Raw genomic sequence first — 20,257 nt, 5'->3', positions numbered from 1 at the left:
AGTGACACAAGCTTTGAAAAACTTATTCATGTTATAGTTATTTGATATATTTTATTTCCTGTAGCAACTTGTATATGTTTTTATCGTTACAGTTCAGTAGTTGTTGGGTCGTTGAACTCATGTTTTGTTAAATAAAGAGCCGTTTACCAAACCCACGTCTTTCCTGGTACTTTGTTAATGCTACAATATAGTTATATACTAGATCTGTGCATTGCGCGCACGGCGTTGTTGACATAAAGGAATTTCATTGATGGATTTAATGATTTGGAGGGACACATATGGTTTGATAATATTGTTGTAATATGATAGTTATTTGAAATATACCTTATATATCGTTATATGGGTCTGTGGAATAATTAGAAATGCAACTTACGAGTCCGACGTCAGCGGCGCGGCGCATATGCGGCGCACACGCGGCATTGTTTACATAAAGAACAATCAATGGATTTAATGAATTGGAGTGACACAGATGGTTTGATAAACGTGTTATTTATGTAATACTTATTTGAATAACTCTGAATGTTACTCAGGCTGGTTCTCAGCTCCTCGTTTGTGTTTATGTCACGTTAGCATACCAATCATTTAGCCTGTTGTTGCTAGTTCATGTCTGTTCTTGGTGTTGGATTTTGTCGAATAAATTTCCCCCAAAATCCGACCTATACTCCGGAGCGACTTTTATATGTTTTTTTTCACGTTTTTGTGCATTTTATGCCTAATGCGACCTATATTCCGGAGCAACTTTTAGTCCGAAAAATACGTTCGTCCATCCCGTATATAAAAAATGTCTAGTTATGTCTTCTTTTAAACTGAAAAAATGTCTTCTGTATTGATTTTGTGTGTAGGTATAATTATATGCTTAAAATGTTTATTTTATTGATTTAACATCTGAGTATAGTAATTGTATTCATATGTACTTTATTCAATTAGGTGTGAGCATATTTGTTTTTGTCGCTCGGCGGGACTTTTTGGTACATTTTTTTCAGAGGATAGTAAGAAATTGTGGATTCTTCAGGGGATAGTAGGGAATTGTGGAATAAGATGGATCGCTTGAAATGTTACTGTTTGGAACTAAAGACTCAGTGTGGAATCAGTGTGGAATAGCTGATTTCGGAAAAAGCTTTAAGATAGAGGACAATTGTCCATCCTTACAGTTGCAGACCCACTTCACAATATAGTCCAAATATTCATTTCAATATTTACAAATTAGCTACTATATTCAGACTCACCTAGAAAAGGTCAAGTTTAAACGAGACCACTCAAGTGTGGAAAACACTTTTGTGTTTTACCTGTATAAGAATGTACTAATAATTTTGCATATACAGTGGAGCCTCGGTTTTCGAACACAGTCCGTTCCAGAAGGCTGTTCGAGAAGTGAATCGTTCGAATTCCGTATCATATTTTCCCATTACAAATAATGGAAAAAAAATTAATCTGTTACAAGATGTAAAAAGATGCCTTTTTAAGCATTTTTTCATTTGTGCGTTTTTGTTCGATCGCGCAACTGCAGTGCACCGCCGAACGCGCAACCATAGCACGCCGTCGACCGCGGAACTCCATCGCGCTGGTCGCATTATTGTGACAGAGCGGTCGCTAAAATTTCGAAAATATTTTTAAAGCCCGAATGTACTTTCCAAAATTTAAGTGGACCTCAGTGCGCAGGGAGCTTAATTTGGTCCGATCGCGCAACCGCCCGCAGCGCGCCGGGCGCTCACTGTCGCATTGCTTTAGAAGCGTCTTTGTGTTTTAGGATGGCTTTACTGCTCCCACTTGCTTCCTTTGGAGGCATGATTAGAGTTGATGCAATCCTCAGAGTAACGAGAACCGGGACGTTCGAAAACCAAGGCTCCACTGTATTCTGAGCTTTAGACATTAGTAGCCTGCATGTTTTAGGTCAGTATTACCTAGAAGCTTAGATCCAATAAAACACTCTGAGATGTGATAAGAGACAATTCAGCATTCTGAGATGTGATGACAGACGATGAGGTCTGAAAGTATTTTGAACATTTGATAATTGGACTTGGTTTACACAATTCACAAAGGAGCTTTCAAAGCTACCGCACATTGGACTCTCTGACCCTAACCCCTAACCCAGCATATAGGCCAAATGTGAAAACTATCAGAGCTGTTAAGAGGGAGATTACTGCTCTCAGAGACTGTGCTGAATCAACAGACTGGGAGAAGTTTAAACAGGCTGCTACCTACATTGACCATACAGACATTGAGGATTTAACGGACACTGTGACCTCCATTACAAAATGCATTGATGATATGACCGACACTAAAACCGTCATCACCCGAGCAAAGTGCAAACCATGGCTAACATGTGGTCCGCCAGCTGCTGAGGACCAGAAATGACACCTTCAGAGCAGGGTATGAACACGGCTTGTAAACAGCGAGAGCTGACCTGTCCCGTGGCATCAAGGAAGCAAAACGAGAGTATACGTGCAAGTTATCAACCCACTCCAAGCACAGCAGGGATGGCGATGCATTTGGGCCATCATAGACTACAAGCCTGCACCACAGCGGTGAGAGCAATATCGCTCTGCTGAACAACTTGATAAGGTTTTTCTCCCCAGTAATAATGTGAATCATGGAAACAAAAACCAGTTTCAAGGCATCATTCGTGTGCCACGTCGGGTCGCTCCAGAAATGACATCATGTATCTTAAAAACAGTTGAAAAAACAGTCTTCGGAGGACACAGCCTGTAAATTCAGACATGGGGAGCATTTCTCTTAACATTTATATACCACTTACTTTCTGCAACGAGGGCTTGTTCCAAGATAGAGAGTACACTTTATATGCTTATCCAAGACACTGTTGACATCTGCTGGCGATTACGTCCCATTACAATCAATTCCAAGCTTGCTATTTTGTGAGCAACTGCATTAGACATCTATGTATCCAATGCATTAAAGAAAAACAATATTCAAATGAACCCGTAGATGGCGCTCAACCTTTATAAAATACTAAGTTTAAATTCAGAGTTTTGCTAAACAGATTATTCTTCAATTGTGCAACTGTCACGAACAGAGACGGGGAGACGAAATGCAGCATGAATCTTTATTGTAAAAGGAAGTGGGAGGCTGGACTGCCAGCTTGGCTGGTGTGGCTGGGCAGCTGACCAGGAACCGGTGGATGACCAGGACAGAGTTGCAGCGGAGTGCTGGTCCCGGAGCGACACACTGGCTGACGGCAGGAACCAACCTGCCGGAGAAAGCAGCTGAGCAAGCGCGCCGGGCATCAGCGTGTATTCGTGGTCGGGGGTAAGCGACGATCAGAGCGTGGTCAAGGACAGGCCAGTGGTCAGGACAGGCCAGTCAGGTCAGTCCACAGGCAAAGTCGGCAACAGGAAGCGTTCGAGCATCTGTGGTCCCTTCTCAAGGTTTCTCATTTTTCCCCTGGTAGGGGTTTTTGAGTTTTTCCTTGCCCTTTTGGGAGCCCAAGATCAGGGGATGCTTTGAGAATAATTGTCAATTGATTGTCTATGTGAAGCCCTTTGAGACTGCTTGTGATTTAGGGCTATACAAATAAACTTGACTTGACTTGACTTGACTTGAGCAGAGCAAAGTGAGCAGTGGCGTCACGGGCAGGGTAAGGAGACGAACTGACAGCCACTGGCTTGATTCACAGTAGAGCTGAACTAACGAGCAGTGGCAGGTGCTGGTGATTGGCTTGATTGGTGTTATGGCTGGAAGTCAGCTGACGCAGGCATGTGACAGCAACAGAGCTCTGCTTAATTTCGAACCCAGATTAACTCAATTTAAATTTGGTTCATCTCTGTTTAGAGCTAATTTTAGATTAAATTACAACTTGTTGGGGACGGCACAGTGGAGCACTGGTTAGCACATCCACCTCAGAGTTCAGAAGTTGCAGGTCCTCCGGTTTCTTCCCACATCCCAAAAGCAAAAGCATGCATGGTAAGCCGGTTTAGCCAAATTGCCTATGTGCGAATGTGAATGGTTGTTCATCTCTGTGTGGCCTGTGATTGGCTGGCAACCAGTTCAGGGTGTCCCCTGCCTACATCCCGATCACAGCTGGGATAGGCTCCAGCACACCCACGACCCCAGTAGGGACAAGCGGTACAGATAATACGATACACATCTCGATACACTGCCAACGATTCGTTGCATTCACGATTCATGGAATTGCCAATGATAAGATCAAAGTCAAAGTCCGCTTTATTGTCAATTTCTTCACGTTAAGGCACACAAAGAGATCGAAATTACACAGTACACAACACTCACAATCAAATAGCACAAAGAGTAAAAACAAACAGATAAGAGCAACGAATAAGTAATAAGCAAATAACCCAAATAAATAAACAATAAATAAATAAATAGACAAATAAGAGCAGCAAAATGGAGCAAGCGTGCTAATAATAGCAGACAGCCAGATCATAGCGCAAAAGAACAGGACATCGTGCAGCAGAGGGTGGAGGGGGGAGGGAATTCAAGATCCGGGCAGCTTGGAGTACGAAGCTGTTTCTGAGTCTGGTGGTGCGGGAGCGCAGGCATCTGTACCTCTTCCTAGAGGGCAGAAGAGTAAACAAAGAGTGAGCGGCGTGACTCACATCACACACAATCGCGGCCGCTTTGCGGGTGAGACGGGAGGCGTAAACTTCCTTCAGGGAGGGGAGTGGAGCCCCAATGATTTTACTTGCAGTGTTCACTATGCGGAGCAGGGCCTTCATGTTGTACTCAGAGCAGCCACCACCCCACACAGCGATACAACTGGAGAGGACGCTCTCAATGGTGCCACGGTAGAATGTGGTCATGATGGCAGGAGGAGCACTTGCTCACCTGAGTTTCCGCAGAAAGTATAGGCGGCACTGAGCTTTCTTCACCAGCGATGCAGCGTTGGTGGTCCAGGAGAGGTCCTCACTGATGTGCACCCCCAGGAATCTGGTGCTCCTCACTCTCTCCACCACAGCACCGTCGACGGTCAGTGGCAGGTGGTGGGTGTGACCCTTCCGGAAGTCAATGATAATCTCCTTGGTCTTGTTGACGTTCAGCAGAAGGTTGTTGTCCCTGCACCATGCGGCCAAAAGGTCGACCTCCGATCTGTAGTGAGTCTCGTCGCCACCAGTGATCAGACCCACCACAGTCGTGTCGTCGGCATATTTCAGCACGCGGTTGTTGCTGTAGGTCGCAGTGCAGTCATGCGTCAGCAGGGTGAAGAGCAGCGGACTGAGCACGCAGCCTTGAGGGGCCCCCGTGCTCAGCGTGATGCTGCCGGAGACACGGACTACTTGAGGCCTCTGACAGAGGAAGTCCAGTAGCCAGTTGCAAAGGGAGGTACTGAGGCCCAGCTTGTCGAGCTTGCAAATGAGACGCTGTGGAACAATGGTGTTGAATGCAGAACTGAAGTCCACAAACAGCAATCTCACATTGCCTGCCTTCTCCAGGTGGGTGAGGGCAGAGTGGAGGGCAGAGCAGACAGCATCCTCAGAGGACCGATTGGGTCGGAAGGCAAACTGGAAGGGGTCAACGGTGGGGGGAAGAACAGATCTGACGTGCGCCAAGACAAGCCGCTCAAAGCACTTCATGACGATGGGGGTCAGTGCCACAGGGCGGTAGTCATTGAAGCAGAAAGGAGCAGGATTTTTCGGCACAGGTATGATAATGGCAGCCTTGAAGCATGACGGGACGATGGCCTGCTGCAGGGAAATGTTAAAGATGTCCGTGAAGACATCCATCAGCTCCTCAGCGCAGTCCCTCAGCGCCCGTCCTGGGATGTTGTCCGGGCCCGCCGCCTTATGGGTGTTGATAGCAGCAAGCGCCCTCCTCACGCTAACAGCAGAGAGGCACAGGGGCTGCTCGCCCGGAGGGGAAGGGGTCTTCAGCGGGCGTCGTTCTGAGCGTCGAAGCTAGCAAAGAAGCGGTTCAGTTCGTTGAGCTCTGCGGCGCGGGCTTGTAATCTGTGATGGTCTGTATGCCTCGCCACAGGCCCCGAGCATCCCTGCTGTCCTTGAAGTGGGCAGTGATCTTGGAAGAGAATGCCTTTTTCGCATCCTTGATGCCCCGGGACAGCTTCGCCCTGGCTGATCTCACGCCCGCTTTATCCCCAGCCCTGTAGGCTTTGTCTTTGCCCCTCAGCAGCCCGAGGACAGCCCCTGTCAGCCATGGCTTCCAGTTAGCCCGAGCGACGGCGTACTTGGTGAGGGTCACATCATCAATGCACTTTGCGATGTACGAGGTCACAGAGTCAGCATACACCTCAATGTCCGTCCGATTGTTGCATGTGCCCGCCCGCTTAAACATTTCCCAGTCCGTAGTGCCAAAGCAGTCTCAAAGAGCATCAGAGGCCCCCTGAGGCCACACTCTAACTCACTTGCGAACTGGCCTGGAAGTTCTCACTCTCTGTCTGTACGCGGGGGTAAGCAGAACGGTGACGTGGTCAGAAAGCGCTTATACACTTGTAAAAAGACTGCGGACGGCTGTGTGTGGCACGGCTTTGCTGCGCAGAGGTATATGTGACATGGTGACTGGGGAGAACAATGGTGTGTTGATCGCATGTCCATTCGGCAGGCAAATAGTGCCGTATAATTGACACAAAGAAGAGACAGAATGAGATCAAGATGTACATTACTGAAGAAAGGAAGCTTTTATACACAAACCCTCATTATGGGGGACAAAATAAATGCATATGATGCTGCTTTTAAGTTAAATGCAGTCGATTTGGCTCTTAACATAGGAAGTACAGCTGCTCATGCACTGTGGAGGTTTCTTCCGGTCACTAGGGGCCACTGGGCTATTGTTGATGACATCTAGTTGCATCACCCTTTTCTTTCTTTATTTCCCGGTCACATCTACTCTGGAGCTATATGTGTAGCTTGCTAGTTTAATGTAACTTAGCGCTTTGTGCATGAATAAGATCCGCATGAACGATCCTCATCATGGAAAATGCTAGAAAAATGCATAAAAGCGACAACGAAAGAAAGACTGAGAAAATGTGTGGCGCTATACCAATCTGACACTGAGCAGGAAGACTTTGATGGTTTCAGTGCTCAGGAGGAAGATGAAGATGGCTTTCAGTGACTTTTACTGGTATGTTTTTGTAACCAGCCCTGTTAGTGCTGTGCTAACGTGTTGCTGCTGTGTTAATGCCACGTCTCAGTGACTTTTACCGGAAGGAATTTTTATACAGCCTTATTAGTGCTGTGTTACTTCCGTGTTGATGCGGTATTTCTGCCTTGTCACAGCCAGTGTTTGGAAAGAAATGTTATGGTATGTTATTAAGACCCTAAAAAGGCTCTCTGTGCACCCTCTTTCTTTGTAAATAACTTGCGTGCACATGCGGCTTTTAGTACGGTGCGGCTTATTTATAAGAAAAACAAAGTTTTCCCCTAAAGTTTGCTCATGCGGCTGATGATCAGGTGCGGGTACAGTCCAGAAATTACGGTATGTGCTCAGAGGCATGCCCCACGCTATGAGTGTGTATTTAAGCCGAATAAAAGCACATTCAAGGACAAGCATTGCGTCAGGTCTATTTATGATCAGACATGAAATCAACCGCTAGAACAAAGAGGAGAAGACAACCAGGATAAGTTTACTCGCGAGGAGAACAATAGAGAAAGGAAGCTCAGTTACAATCTCCATCAATTCTGAGTCCCAACTCCGCGTACTCCTCTTTTTAATGTTTTGGTTGCCCTGGTTACAGAGGCGTTGCTACACTAAAGGGAGGGGAGATAGTGGCTGTAGCAACGCTGATTAGCTAAGGAATGTAGTGTGGTGTGATTTAGCACTTCATTGTCGGCCCATGACCCCTGCACCGGACTTGCAGAGTCTGTTCTCTTCCCTCAACCAGCTGTCTTCTCCATGGTTGGCCGACTCCTCCTCGACTGTGATCAGATAACTTGAAGCACATTGAATGCCGCTTTCCTGTGGAACAATGCAACTAAACCTTTGCTAAGTTTATCTTCTTAATAAACTAACACAATACATAATAATAATGAGTCACTAGTCCTACCTAAACATTTCAACACATATTAAGTACATGTGAGGTAACTGATATACAGTTCCTTAAACAAACATTGAGGAAATATGGGATAACTATGTGCGACTACTTCAAATTATATATAACATTTAACAAAGAAAAACAGTCCCTATCAACAATAATCTATGAATCAAAGCTACAGTTAACTAAAGGGAATGAAGTCCCTTTGAACTAAACAAAGAACATCTCGCCTATGCAAAGAAGCTGTGCTCATTGTTAGTGAAGACCTTTTACAAAAACAAACACAAAAGTAAAATAAGGACAGGAAGGATACATAAGGCTGACAGGGATCAAAAGACATCCCTTGAACTGAATAGGAAGAAGTTAGTTCAAAGGAGAGTCGTAAACCCGTAAAAGATGAGGCCTCCAGGTCTGGCAGGCCAAGGCTTCCGCGAGATTATTCCAACACATTGTCTCGGCTTTCACTCACTAACATGAGCTCTAAGAAGAGGTGCTATTAGTGATGTAAAATCCCTGGATAATCCGTAAACGGCAGAATCCTGTTAAACTTAATTGCTATGACATACACAAATTTGTCGTGGCTCTTACTAAAGGCATTAGTTATTTTGCCGTGAACGGCAATTCCCCTGCTACATTATTTTGCCGTGAACGTGTCTGTTTGCTCAGTCATCAGAGCCTCCAGCGAATTGTCTATTTTAGGTACAGTAGGTTGACCGTGAATTGGTTATTTTAGCGTGATGTGTAGGCTTCTGTGTAATGGCCATACATATGTATGAATGCAATTCTTTTCAACATCATTTTATAATATGGTTTAGACACCTCATCGCTATTCATCCTTTACACAGCCACAGGAAACAGACATGTAATTCAGTCCAACTGCAGAAAGCAAAAGCTCAGAATTTCCCAACACTGGGCCTCTGGCACTATGAGAAATGTGTGCACTTCAGGAAAAATAATACCGCTTTTGTCAACATGGCATCGCAATAATAAATTTAAATTGCTGAATTCCACAGTGCTGCTTTAAATTAGTTTTTTTTCTATGTCGTTTTGAAATATCCTACTTCAGTCATTGAACACACCTCGAGTCTACCAACAGCGAAGGCAGGGTTTTAGTGAACCAGCCGTTTTACTAGTTAGAAAAATACTCACCAAAATAACTCAGATCTCATTAGATTAATGTAACTACATTCTAGTATTACGAGTATTAATGTTTTTTTCAGCATAAAATTATGGTTCAGGTGGTTCCATGACATTACTTGTTGATTAAATTCTGAAATGTAATAATTGTATCCATCTGGAGCACAGCATCTCTTTGTGGTGGTTAACTGTCTTGTCCTTGTCAGTTCATCCTGAATGTGCGTCTGGACTACCGCCTGTCCTTCTTACTGTCCATCTTCAAGAAGCAATTTGTGGACGTCTACCCGCTGGCTGATGCTGATGCTACTACCAGTTTAGAGCACACAGGTGCATTACTGCTCACGAGGGAAGCAGTGGGCAGTGAGTCTGATAGTGTGGCTCCAAGCTAACAAATGTCTGTTCCTGCAGCTGCCATCAACCTACAGCACATTGGAGAGCAGGCTGAGGCCATGTTTGGAGTTGGGTACGTCATAGAGGACTAAAAGTGTAAATTTATAACTTGTGTCCAACCGTTGTGTGTGTGTGTGTGTGTGTGTGTGTGTGTGTGTGTGTGTGTGTGTGTGTGTGTGTGTGTGTGTGTGTGTGTGTGTGTGTGTGTGTGCATGTGTGTGCATGTGTGTGCGTGTGCAGAAAGGGGAACAGCATTCTTGAGGTGGACGACGAAGGCGGCCGCATGTTCCTGCGCGTCCTGATCCACCTCACTATGCACAAGTACCCGCCACTGGTCTCTGGAGCTCTGCACCTGCTTTTTAGACACTTCAGCCAGAGGCAGGAAGTGCTGCATACCTTCAAGCAGGTCACCCTCCCCTCCCACCATATATTTTGCGTGTATTGAGGAAATGCTGCACCGGTTGTAATGACATGTTTTCAATAGCGCTATATAGTTAAAACCCCTCACCATTCCTGTTTTATTGACTCTTGCGCATGTCTGAAAAACAGGAATAAGGTAAGGTGCTGTGGTTAGTTTTAGTTTTGAGTTGCCACCATCAACTCAAAAAGCCCCACAATGAAGCCCCGAAATGATGGAGGAGGCGAGAGCAGAACTGTGGGGGCATAATGAGTTTATAATACTTTGGAGGGAATTGATCACAGTGCAATTTGTATTTGAGTACATGTGTATTTTTTTTATTGACAAATAGAGGGTGGCACGGTGAAAACTGGTTATCACGTCCGCCTCACAGTCCAGAGGGTGCGGGTTTGATTCCACGTCCGGCCTTCCCTGTGTGGAGTTATGTTCTCCCCGTGCTTGCGTGGGTTTTATCCGGGTCCTCTGGTTTCTTCCCCCCAAAAATATGCTTGGTAGGCCAATTGAGCATTCTAAATTCCCCATGGGTGTGAGTGCGAATGGTTGTTCATCTATGTGTGTCCTGCGGTTTGCTGGCAACCAGTACCTCCCGCCTACTGCCCGATGGCTGCTGGGATAAGCTCCAGCATGCCTGTGAGCCCCGTGGGGACAAACGGTACAGTAGATGGAAGGAATGGATGAATGGAGGGGAAAAAATGAGCTACAACAAAAAGGGTGCTACTTTTCCATTCAGGGGAAAAGGACACGTGCATAAGTACCATATGTGGTCTATGTTTATAAAGTGAAGTATTGGGTTGAAATGAAGGGTAAAGCGACCCCAACATTGGCACTTATGTGATAGAACTGTATTAAAAATTATGTCAGTGCTACACTTCCCTCCTGAAAAATACTTTTAACAAAAACAAAAGATTTAACAGTATTTTGGAACAGAGGGCGGAACACTTACTGATGCCCACTTTTTGAGCGTAGTCTGCTTGATTTGACACATGAGCCTGACTACATCACAGAAGGATGCTATCACAATTTCCCCATTGGAAATCATTGTAAAGACTATCGATTAAAATCTACAAAAACAGCTAGCAAATGGCACAAAAATTTACTTGGGCATCTCTATTTATAATTACAACATATCACAAGGATTAGCCTCTTTGTGGCTGATTGTAGAGAAATGAGTAGCCTCTCTGCAGCTGAAGTAGGTCACGTCTGTATTTCCTTTCACCAGTCACCAACATACGTAAAGACGACGTGTTCTAAGAGGCTCTATGCAAGCTAAATTGTGCACACGTCGTTAAATAATGAATGGAAATTGATAAAAGTTCATTTGACTTACATTTCCACTTAACTCCACGTATGAGATTGCACCGCTTATCCGTAAATGAGGTGATTTAAACGGCTACACTCTAAACCTTCAAAGTTTGGTGCTGGCAATCTTTCCAACAAGCTGGGGATTGTCTTTCCTACCCTCTTTTTGACGTTAATACGTCGAACCAGCCAAAGACGCCCCTGATTGGTCTAGCAACGACACACAACTTGTATCTGTAACTTCAAAGTAAATGCTCCACCAGCTTTTTCATCTTTGTTTCCGACAGCTTGGGCTAGTGGGCGTGTCCCAAAGTGTTAAATGCATTGCTGTAGTAGAAAGTCGAGTAATGTGGGCATCACGAAAGTCTGCTACGAAACCGTTGTCACAAATATCTTTTTTAACAACAAAGTGAAAAGGAATGAGGAAATTAATAATACTCAAACGTTACCCATGAAACAAATCTGAACAAATGTGCATTTCTAAGATATTGCTGGCTAAATGGTATGCTTATAATTGTTGATACATGAACCAGAAACCAGATTTATATGTGTAACTATTGGTCAATCCACAAGTTCCAAAGCACACAAAACCTTGTATTTGAGTGCTTTATTGCTTAGGCTCTATGTTTGACACCTACTGATTTGATTAGATTTGAATTGTTTATTTCGGCAAGTAAACAACAGATTTTTTACAGTTCCATTTCGCATTTAATATGACTTGGAAGTGGGTAGAAGCAATATCTTTATCTAGCCCTGTCCCGACTTCAACCAGAGTTTCAATGTCTGACACACATCTACATTACTATAGATTTACCTGTGATGCTAATACGAAACATGAGGGGAAAAAAAGAGAATCATAAGAAAACTGAATTTTGACCAGGATAACGGGATTTGGATTACATCAGTGACAATAACAATAAATAAACAATTCAAGATTCAAGAATTTTTACTGGCCATGTTTGAGCATGCCAAACAAAGAATTTGACTTCGGTACATCTCAGCCTCTGTTCAACATTTAGGTGACTAACAACATTCAGGATATGTGCGAAAATTGACAAATATTCTCAAACATCCCCTGATCTTAAACTCTCAGGAGGGCAAGGAAAAACTGAAAACTTCTACTAGGGAAAATGAGAAACCTTGAGAAGAGACCACAGATGGGAGGATCCCTCTTAAAGTCCCAATGATTATCACATACACATCTGGGTGCGGTGAAATTTGTCCTGTGCATTTAACACATCCCCGTGTGATTTTGATCCATCCCCTGGGGGACAGGGGAGCAGTGAGCAGCAGCGGTGCTGCGCTAGGGAATCATTTTTGGTGGTGGTGTAACGCCCCAATTCCAACCCTTAATGCTGAGTGCCAAGCAGGGAGGCAATGGACCCATTTTTATAGTCTTTGGTATGACTCGGCCGGGAACCCACAACCATCCAGTCTCAGGGCGGACACTTTACCACTAGGCCACTGAGTTGGATGACCAGGCTGCAATGGATGCAGAGTGGACACATAGTACACATAATATAGACAATCAAAAAAAAATAAAGTATCGAGAGCAGGGGCGGGGGAGAGAGAGAGAGAGAGAGAGAGAGAGAGAGAGAGAGAGAGAGAGAGAGATAGAGAGGGAGGGTGGGAGGGAAGGAAAGGGAGAGAGAGATTATTGATCAGGGGGGGTGAATTCAGTGGCCAGCAGTTACATACAGAAATACACAGATAAATAAACAGACAATACTAACATCGATAACATGTTAATAAATAATTAAATAGAGCAAATAGGTTAATTTATAATGATTGGATCAAATAAATAAACAATGAACAGCGTCATGACTGTGCGCCCACTCCTGACCCCCGCAACGAGTTAAAAAGTCTCACGGCATAGGGAAGGAATAAACCCCTCTGCCTCTTTGTGGAGCAAGACGGTGTCAGCAGCCTGTTACTGAATCTGTTCGTGGATAGGCAGGTAGGTGGGTAGGTTGGTAGGGTTGTTTTTTGTTTTATTTCATTGTACTTTGAATAACATTTTCTGTTATTTCAAATATGTTTGAAATGAAAAGGATTAAAAAAGGGAAAAAAATAGGTCAGACCAAGAGGATGCTTTTTTTCCATCCAGGTCAAACGGACAGGTGCATCAGCATTACTTGTAAAGCATTACTATGTGTGCACATACCCAAGTACCACTATAACCACTGTCAAGACCGATCTTTTTTAACATTCATAGGTCCAACTACTAATCTCAGCTCAGGATGTGGAGAACTACAAGCTGATAAAATCAGATCTGGATCGTCTGAGGACGTTGGTGGAAAAGTCTGAACTGTGGATAGAGAAGAAGATGTCTGGAGGCGGAGACAGCAAGAAGGAAAAGAAAGACAAGAAAAACAAAGTGGAGGTAGCATGAAACTCTCACCTTGTCCAATATGTTCATGAATCATAACCAGCAATTTTGACCATAACTAAAAATATCCTTGGGGTAAACTTCACAAACAAAAATTCTCATTGAGATGAATAAAATTTGGAATAATTATCGTTTCTTCGGACTATAAATCTCTCTGGATTACAAGTCGCACCAGCCATAAAATTTTGATGGCATTCAATCTGCCTGACACCGTGGTGGACTTCCACATCTCAGAGGAATTCTGACTTGCCTCAATAAACTCAGTTTCGTGTTGCACGTAGTTGCTCAGCCTGGTATGTCATAGAAGCTCTCATTTTACATTTGTATACATACGTACATCTTTGATACCTTGAGATCAGTGGCAGATGCTGGTCTTTCAAGAAGGGGAAGCTCAATTTTGGCCTACATCATAAAATGTGTCGGTTCATTTCTATGTAAATGCTACCCTCCGTTCCTTCCACCACTGGTTTGCTCATTTCGCTGTCAATTATAAAGAGATTCAGGCTCAGAAAGATCATCTAATCATTATGGAGAAGCTGGACGAGGCCACCCCACTGCCCCATACACCCACAGAGATGCTGGGTGTTCGATGGGCGGGACAAATCCCAGCATTTATCTAATGATTCGTTTTGTTTCGCTGCACTCTGCTTCCTTATTAAACTTGGTGGACATCCAGCATCTACATTAATTTAAACAGTGTAGACTCTACGCTGGCCTGGGAATTCCTTGGGATCCCCCGGGATGAGCAGGACAAAGTGGAAATCGAGAGAGGGAAGTCTGGGTGTCCCTCCTGAAGCTGCTGCCCCCACGACCCAACATCAGATAATCGGCAGAAGATGGACGGATGGATGGATGGATTGCAGCATATACTACTACCGTAATTTTCGGATTATGAATCGCGTCCAACCCTCACTGGGAACGAATCCGACTTACTGCCGGAAATGCGGACCAAACTCTGGCATCGGTGATACAGGGACCGAACCGCCCTTATCAGTTGGCTCGGCACCCCGTACTCCCGAAGCACCCCCCAGAGAACCTCCCGAGGGACACGATCGAACGCCTTCTCCAAGTCCACAAAACACATGTGGACTGGTTGGGCGAACTCCCATGCACCCTCGAGGATCCTGCCGAGGGTGTAGAGCTGGTCCACTGTTCCACGGCCAGGACGAAAGCCACACTGCTCCTCCTGAATCCGAGGTTCGACCTCCCGACGGATCCTCCTCTCCAGCACCCCTGAATAGACCTTACCAGGGAGGCTGAGGAGTGTGATTCCCCTGTAATTGGAACACACCCTCTGGTCCCCCTTCTTAAAGAGGGGAACCACCACCCCAGTCTGCCAATCCAGAGGCACCGTCCCCGATAACCACGCAATGCTGTAGAGGCGTGTCAGCCATGACAGCCCCACAACATCCAGAGCCTTTAAGAACTCCGGGCGGATCTCATCCACCCCCGGGGCCTTGCCACCGAGGAGTTTTTTGACTACCTCAGTGACTTCGACCTCCGAGATTGGAGAGTCCGCCTCAGAGTCCCCAGGCCCTGCTTCCACAATGGAAGGCGTGTCGGTGGAATTGAGGAGGTCTTCGAAGTATTCCCCCCACCGACTCACGACATCCCGAGTCGAGGTCAGCAGCACACCATCTCCACTGTAAACAGTGTTGACCGTGCACTGCTTCCCCCTCCTGAGACGCCGGATGGTGGACCAGAATTTCCTCGAAGCCGTCCGGAAGTCATTCTCCATGGCCTCGCCAAACTCCTCCCACGCCCGAGGTTTTGCCTCAGCAACCGCCATCCGGTACCTGTCAGCTGCCTCCGGAGTCCTGCAGGCCAAAAATGCCCTATAGGACTCCTTCTTCAGCTTGACGGCATCCCTTACCGCCAGTGTCCACCACCGGGTTCGGGGATTGCCGCCACGACAGGCACCAACAACCTTACGGCCACAGCTCCGGTCGGCTGCCTCAACAATGGAGGCGCGGAACAAGGTCCACTCGGACTCAATGTCCCCCGCCTCCCCCGGGACGTGGAAAAAGCTCTGCCGGAGGTGGGAGTTGAAGCTCTTCCTGACAGGGGATTCTGCCAGACGTTCCCAGCAGACCCTCACAGAGCGTTTGGGCCTGCCAGGTCGGACCGGCATCTTCCCCCACCATCGGAGCCAACCCACCACCAGGTGGTGATCAGTTGACAGCTCCGCCCCTCTCTTCACCCGAGTGTCCAAAACATGCGGCCGCAAATCCGATGACACGACTACAAGGTCGATCAACGAACTGCGGCCTAGGGTGTCCTGGTGCCAAGTGCACACATGGACACCCTTATGCTTGAACATGGTGTTCATTATAGAAAATCCGTGTCGAGCACAGAATTCCAATAATAGAACACCGCTCGGGTTCAGATCGGGGGGGCCGTTCCTCCCAATCACGCCCTTCCAGGTCTCACTGTCATTGCCCACGTGAGCATTGAAGTCACCCAGTAGAACGATGGAGTCCCCAGAAGGAGCGCTCTCCAGCACTTCCTCCAGGGACTCTAAGAAGGGTGGGTACTCTGAGCTGCCGTTCGGTGCATAGACACAGACAACAGTCAGGACCCGTCCCCCCACCCGAAGGCGGAGGGAGGCTACCCTCTCGCTCACCGGGGTGAACCCCAATGTGCAGGCGCCCAGCCGGGGGGCAATAAGTATGCCAACACCTGCTCGACGCCTCTCACCGTGGGCAACTCCAGAGTGGAAGAGAGTCCAGCCCCTCTCGAGAGGACTTGTACCAGAGCCCAAACTATGTGTGGAGGCAAGTCCGACTATATCTAGTCGGAACCTTTCTGCCTCACACACCAGCTCGGGCTCCTTTCCAGCCAGAGAGGTGACATTCCATGTCCCTAGAGCCAGTTTCTGCAGCCGGGGATCGGACCGCCAAGGTCCCCGCCTTTGGCCGCCGCCCAGCTCACTATGCACCCGACCCCTTTGGCCCCTCCTATAGGTGGTGAGCCCATTGGAAGGGGGACCCACGTTTTCTTTTCGGGCTATGCCCGACCGGACCCCATGAGCGAAGGCCCGGCCACCAGGCGCTCGCCTTCGAGCCCCACCTCCAGGCCTGGCTCCAGAGAGGGGCCCCGGTGACCCGCGTCCGGGCGAGGGAAAACGACGTCCATTTATTGTAATCATCATCAGGGGTCTTCTGAGCCGTGCTTTGTCTGGCCCCTCACCTAAGACCCTTCTGCCATGGGTGACCCTACCAGGGGCATGAAGCCCCAGACAACATGGCTCCTAGGATCATAGGGGCACGCAAACCCCTCCACCACGATAAGGTGACAACTCACGGAGGGGCGTTTTCAGCTCCTCGTTTGTGTATATGTCACGTTAGCATACCCTATTGTTTAGCCTGTTGTTGCTGGTTCATGTCTTTTCTTGGTATTGGATTTTGACAAATAAATTTGCCCCAAAAGTGCGACTTATACTCCGGTGTGACTTATATATGTTTTTTTTTCACTTTATTGTGCCTTTTATGGCTGGTGCCATAGTATTAGGTAGATTAGATCGTGAAAATCTCTATTGTTGGCCTACTGCCCGCATTCGAATATTATTATTTAAAGTACCTTGCCCTGTCATATTAGCGTGTCTCGCATGCTGTGTTTGACTTTGCTTCCTGCAGGGTGCATCGGAGGACGGCACCCCCAAGAAGGAAAAAGGGGGGAAGAACAACGAGAACTATCAGAACGTCAAAGAGGTCAGCAAGCTTTGCTGGGTTGTCATTTGTCAATACTCGGCGTGTGCGTAATTTATATATGCAGTGTGTTTTGCTGTTCTTCTGCTGCAACCGTTGAGGATCTATTTCAAACCCTCATTCTGCATCAAAACACGCTAATCACATTTCTATTGCTGAGTACCATCTCTACGTGGCTGTACAAATAGGTTTTTATTCAAAAATCCAAAAACAGAGCCATGTTGAACACGTTTGTACACTAACAAAAACGTTTGTCATGACATTTGACATGATTGTCTTCTGTCTTCATGACCGATTGAGGTCACCCATGTGGTATCTACCTAAAGTGTCTGCTTTGGGCAAGGCAAATACGCCAACAGTGATCAGAGGCTTAGCATGTCAAGTAAGTATCCTGCAGTGGAAAATGTTTAAAGGCTGTGTTACGTCTCCACTCCGCTCTCGTCCTGCTGTCCGGCTGACGCGCCTCTGTGCTAGACCTTGGGGGTCACCAATGCGGAACTGCGCACACTAATTGGCGCTGATCGCTGCCACCTGTACTGTTTTACCCACTGATTAGGGCGTGTGTACAGGGGCCGTGTGCAGGTCAGTCCTCGCTGGTTCATCTGCCTTGACACACGTACGTCTGCCACCTGATTCCCATTTGCCTGATCTGTGTAGCAAGATGCCTAGACTCTGTTTGCCCAACGTGACCTTCTGCCTGTCCCTGACCAAGAGATTGCTTTGCCCTGTCTGCCACCACAACGTGAGCTTGCTGACCAGCTCGTCAGTTGCTCTGCTGGCGTTCTAGTCTCCCTTTCCCCTTTTCCCAATCCCTAAATAAAAAGTCTGTGTTGCACATGGTTGTACTGCCTTGTTTGTGACAGTTGTATGCAGTGAAGTACATTGCTCAAAAGCACACCCCACGCTGTCAGCGTGTATTTAAACACCGTTCTTCTGTCACTTATAAACCCGCAGAATAGTTAATCCGCAATAGGTGAAGTGCGAAGTGGCGAAGGATCACTGTATATACTCTTAGTCCTCATCTGCTTTTATGCACTATAAGAAACAGTTGTTTTGATAGTGAAACCGAAGTTTGCCCTCACACCGGTGCTTCTTCCAACGTTTGACTCTCGATTCCTCTGCTCATGCTGGGCATGCCTCTCTATATTCAGTATTGCCAGTTGTGAACAGAAATATAAGTGACAAAGTCAGCAGTTGTTTTTTTTTGTGGTGGTTGAGGTGCATACGTCTGGTCTATCTTGGGTTTGGGAGCAGAAAAAGGCCAAAATAGCGGGTGCACTTTTGGATCAAGAAAATAAAAACCTCAACTTACGACTGCCAGCATTTACAAGATATTTATCAAAACAAGAAGCCCAAGGTATGCGATAATACACAGACCTGGCAACCATGGCTGCCTTTTGACCGAGCTGAGCGAGTTCAAAAAGCAAGAGAACGTGTGTAACAGCTAGAGGGGTTAAAAGTTAACCCCAATATTTTGCCATGGACCATTGAATCCGTAGTTAAAACACATGAGGAACCTATCTCCAGGAGTTACAGCCACTCTGGTACTGAAAAAAGCCGCCACTATAACAAAGTGTACATTTAGGTTATTACCTGAAATGTTCAGAGTATAGAGTCATTAAGCAATATAAAGTGTGCAGTCGTCCAGTGATACTGAAAGACAATTAGTGTGAAATTGTGGCTATGTCTTTACTCAATATAAAGTGTCTACTACTGTGGGAATATTGATCAACAACAACTGTGCTAATGACACAGAGCTGTGGAATCCAACTGCCCCTGTGAAATATTAATCAACTCTTAAATATTTCTGATAAATGGAAAGAAGCTATTGAAATGTCTACTGGTTTGAGTCTGGATTATTCAATAGTGCCTACCATATGAAAGAACCTCAAAGTATATAGTAACTCTGATGGTGATGTTGGAGGTGATTTTAGAAGGGAATTTGAAGTTTGGTCCTGCAGTCTGCAACTAAGCTGATGTATTGTGTTGTGTTTTGTTGTGATGTGCTGCGTTGTATTGTATTGTGTTGTGGTGATGTAGATCTTGGAGAGGCTGAACAAAATGTGTGGCAGTGGCGTATGGAAGAAGCAGCAGAGGTTGCTGAAGAACATGGGCGCTCATAAAGTCATGCTGGACTTGCTGCAGGTATCATACGACCAGGTGAGACCGCCAACCCCCCAAAAAGTGCTTTGAATTCTCACACATATGATATCCAAGTTTCTGTTTTCTTAAAACAGAAGCCTACTCCTTGTACAATTTTGAGGAAGAAGAGAAGCTGAAAATTTCTCTTCAATTGTTTAAGTTAAATGCATGCCTATTTAGCATCACTGGAAGGACTGTAGGTGTTCACCTGAAATGCCCACTTTGTTATAACAGCTTTAGATCGAGGGTTGTGCGGCTCATCTTAAGTAACGCATCAGCATGAGAACAATTCAAGAGTTTCTTTCATTCATTCATCCATTCATTCAGCAAGCCCTCACATATACAAGACTTATACTCAGGAGCGACTTATGTGATTTTTTTCACAAATTTTCAAAATTAAAAAATCCGCAATGTAGTGAAACCGCGATAATCAAACCCCGATGTAGCAAGGGATTACTGTCTCTGAACTGCAAGTGACATCACCCGTGCCGCGCGGTGGTTGTTTACATAAAGGGCAAAGGATTCGATTACGGGATGAAGAAGGGCCCCACATACTACCGGCATCATTAGCAGCTTTGTTTGTAAGTGACATGGAGGACGAGGGGTTTGAAGGATTTAATGATTTGGAGTGACACAGAAGGTTTGAAAAACTATTATGGCTTTTACGCACACTCGGTCCTTCTCGACGGGAGCTCTCTTTCACCTCCGTGGATGGAAGTCGGGGGCCGGCGCTCGGCCGGGTGGCTGTCCGGCGACGGTGGATGGGGCTCGGACATGCCGTTTACGCACGCCCGGTCCTATTTTATGGAGCTCTCTTC

General features: G+C 46.1%; 1 protein-coding gene across 8 annotated transcripts in view; it reads left to right on the top strand.

The window, feature by feature from the left end:
- Positions 1-20,257, top strand: part of itpr3 (inositol 1,4,5-trisphosphate receptor, type 3) — a 321,535-nt gene that overhangs the window by 203,502 nt on the left and 97,776 nt on the right. For 6 of the 8 annotated variants that reach the window (XM_085910327.1, XM_085910344.1, XM_085910301.1 and 3 more), the window contains 6 exons: positions 9,301-9,421; positions 9,503-9,557; positions 9,725-9,890; positions 13,417-13,584; positions 17,226-17,300; positions 19,338-19,457. In XM_085910327.1, coding sequence (XP_085766453.1) covers positions 9,301-9,421; positions 9,503-9,557; positions 9,725-9,890; positions 13,417-13,584; positions 17,226-17,300; positions 19,338-19,457 — 705 coding nt within the window. The remainder of the gene's footprint in view (positions 1-9,300; positions 9,422-9,502; positions 9,558-9,724; positions 9,891-13,416; positions 13,585-17,225; positions 17,301-19,337; positions 19,458-20,257) is intronic. The other 2 variants (XM_085910310.1, XM_085910318.1) reach the window with 2 other exon arrangements.

The sequence above is a fragment of the Syngnathus leptorhynchus genome, chromosome 1, assembly GCF_054491065.1.
Source record: "Syngnathus leptorhynchus isolate UIUO chromosome 1, UIUO_Slep, whole genome shotgun sequence".
Classification (NCBI taxonomy): domain Eukaryota; kingdom Metazoa; phylum Chordata; class Actinopteri; order Syngnathiformes; family Syngnathidae; genus Syngnathus; species Syngnathus leptorhynchus.
Note: the sequence above shows the minus strand (reverse complement) of the source record. Positions and strands in the feature narration are given on the sequence as shown.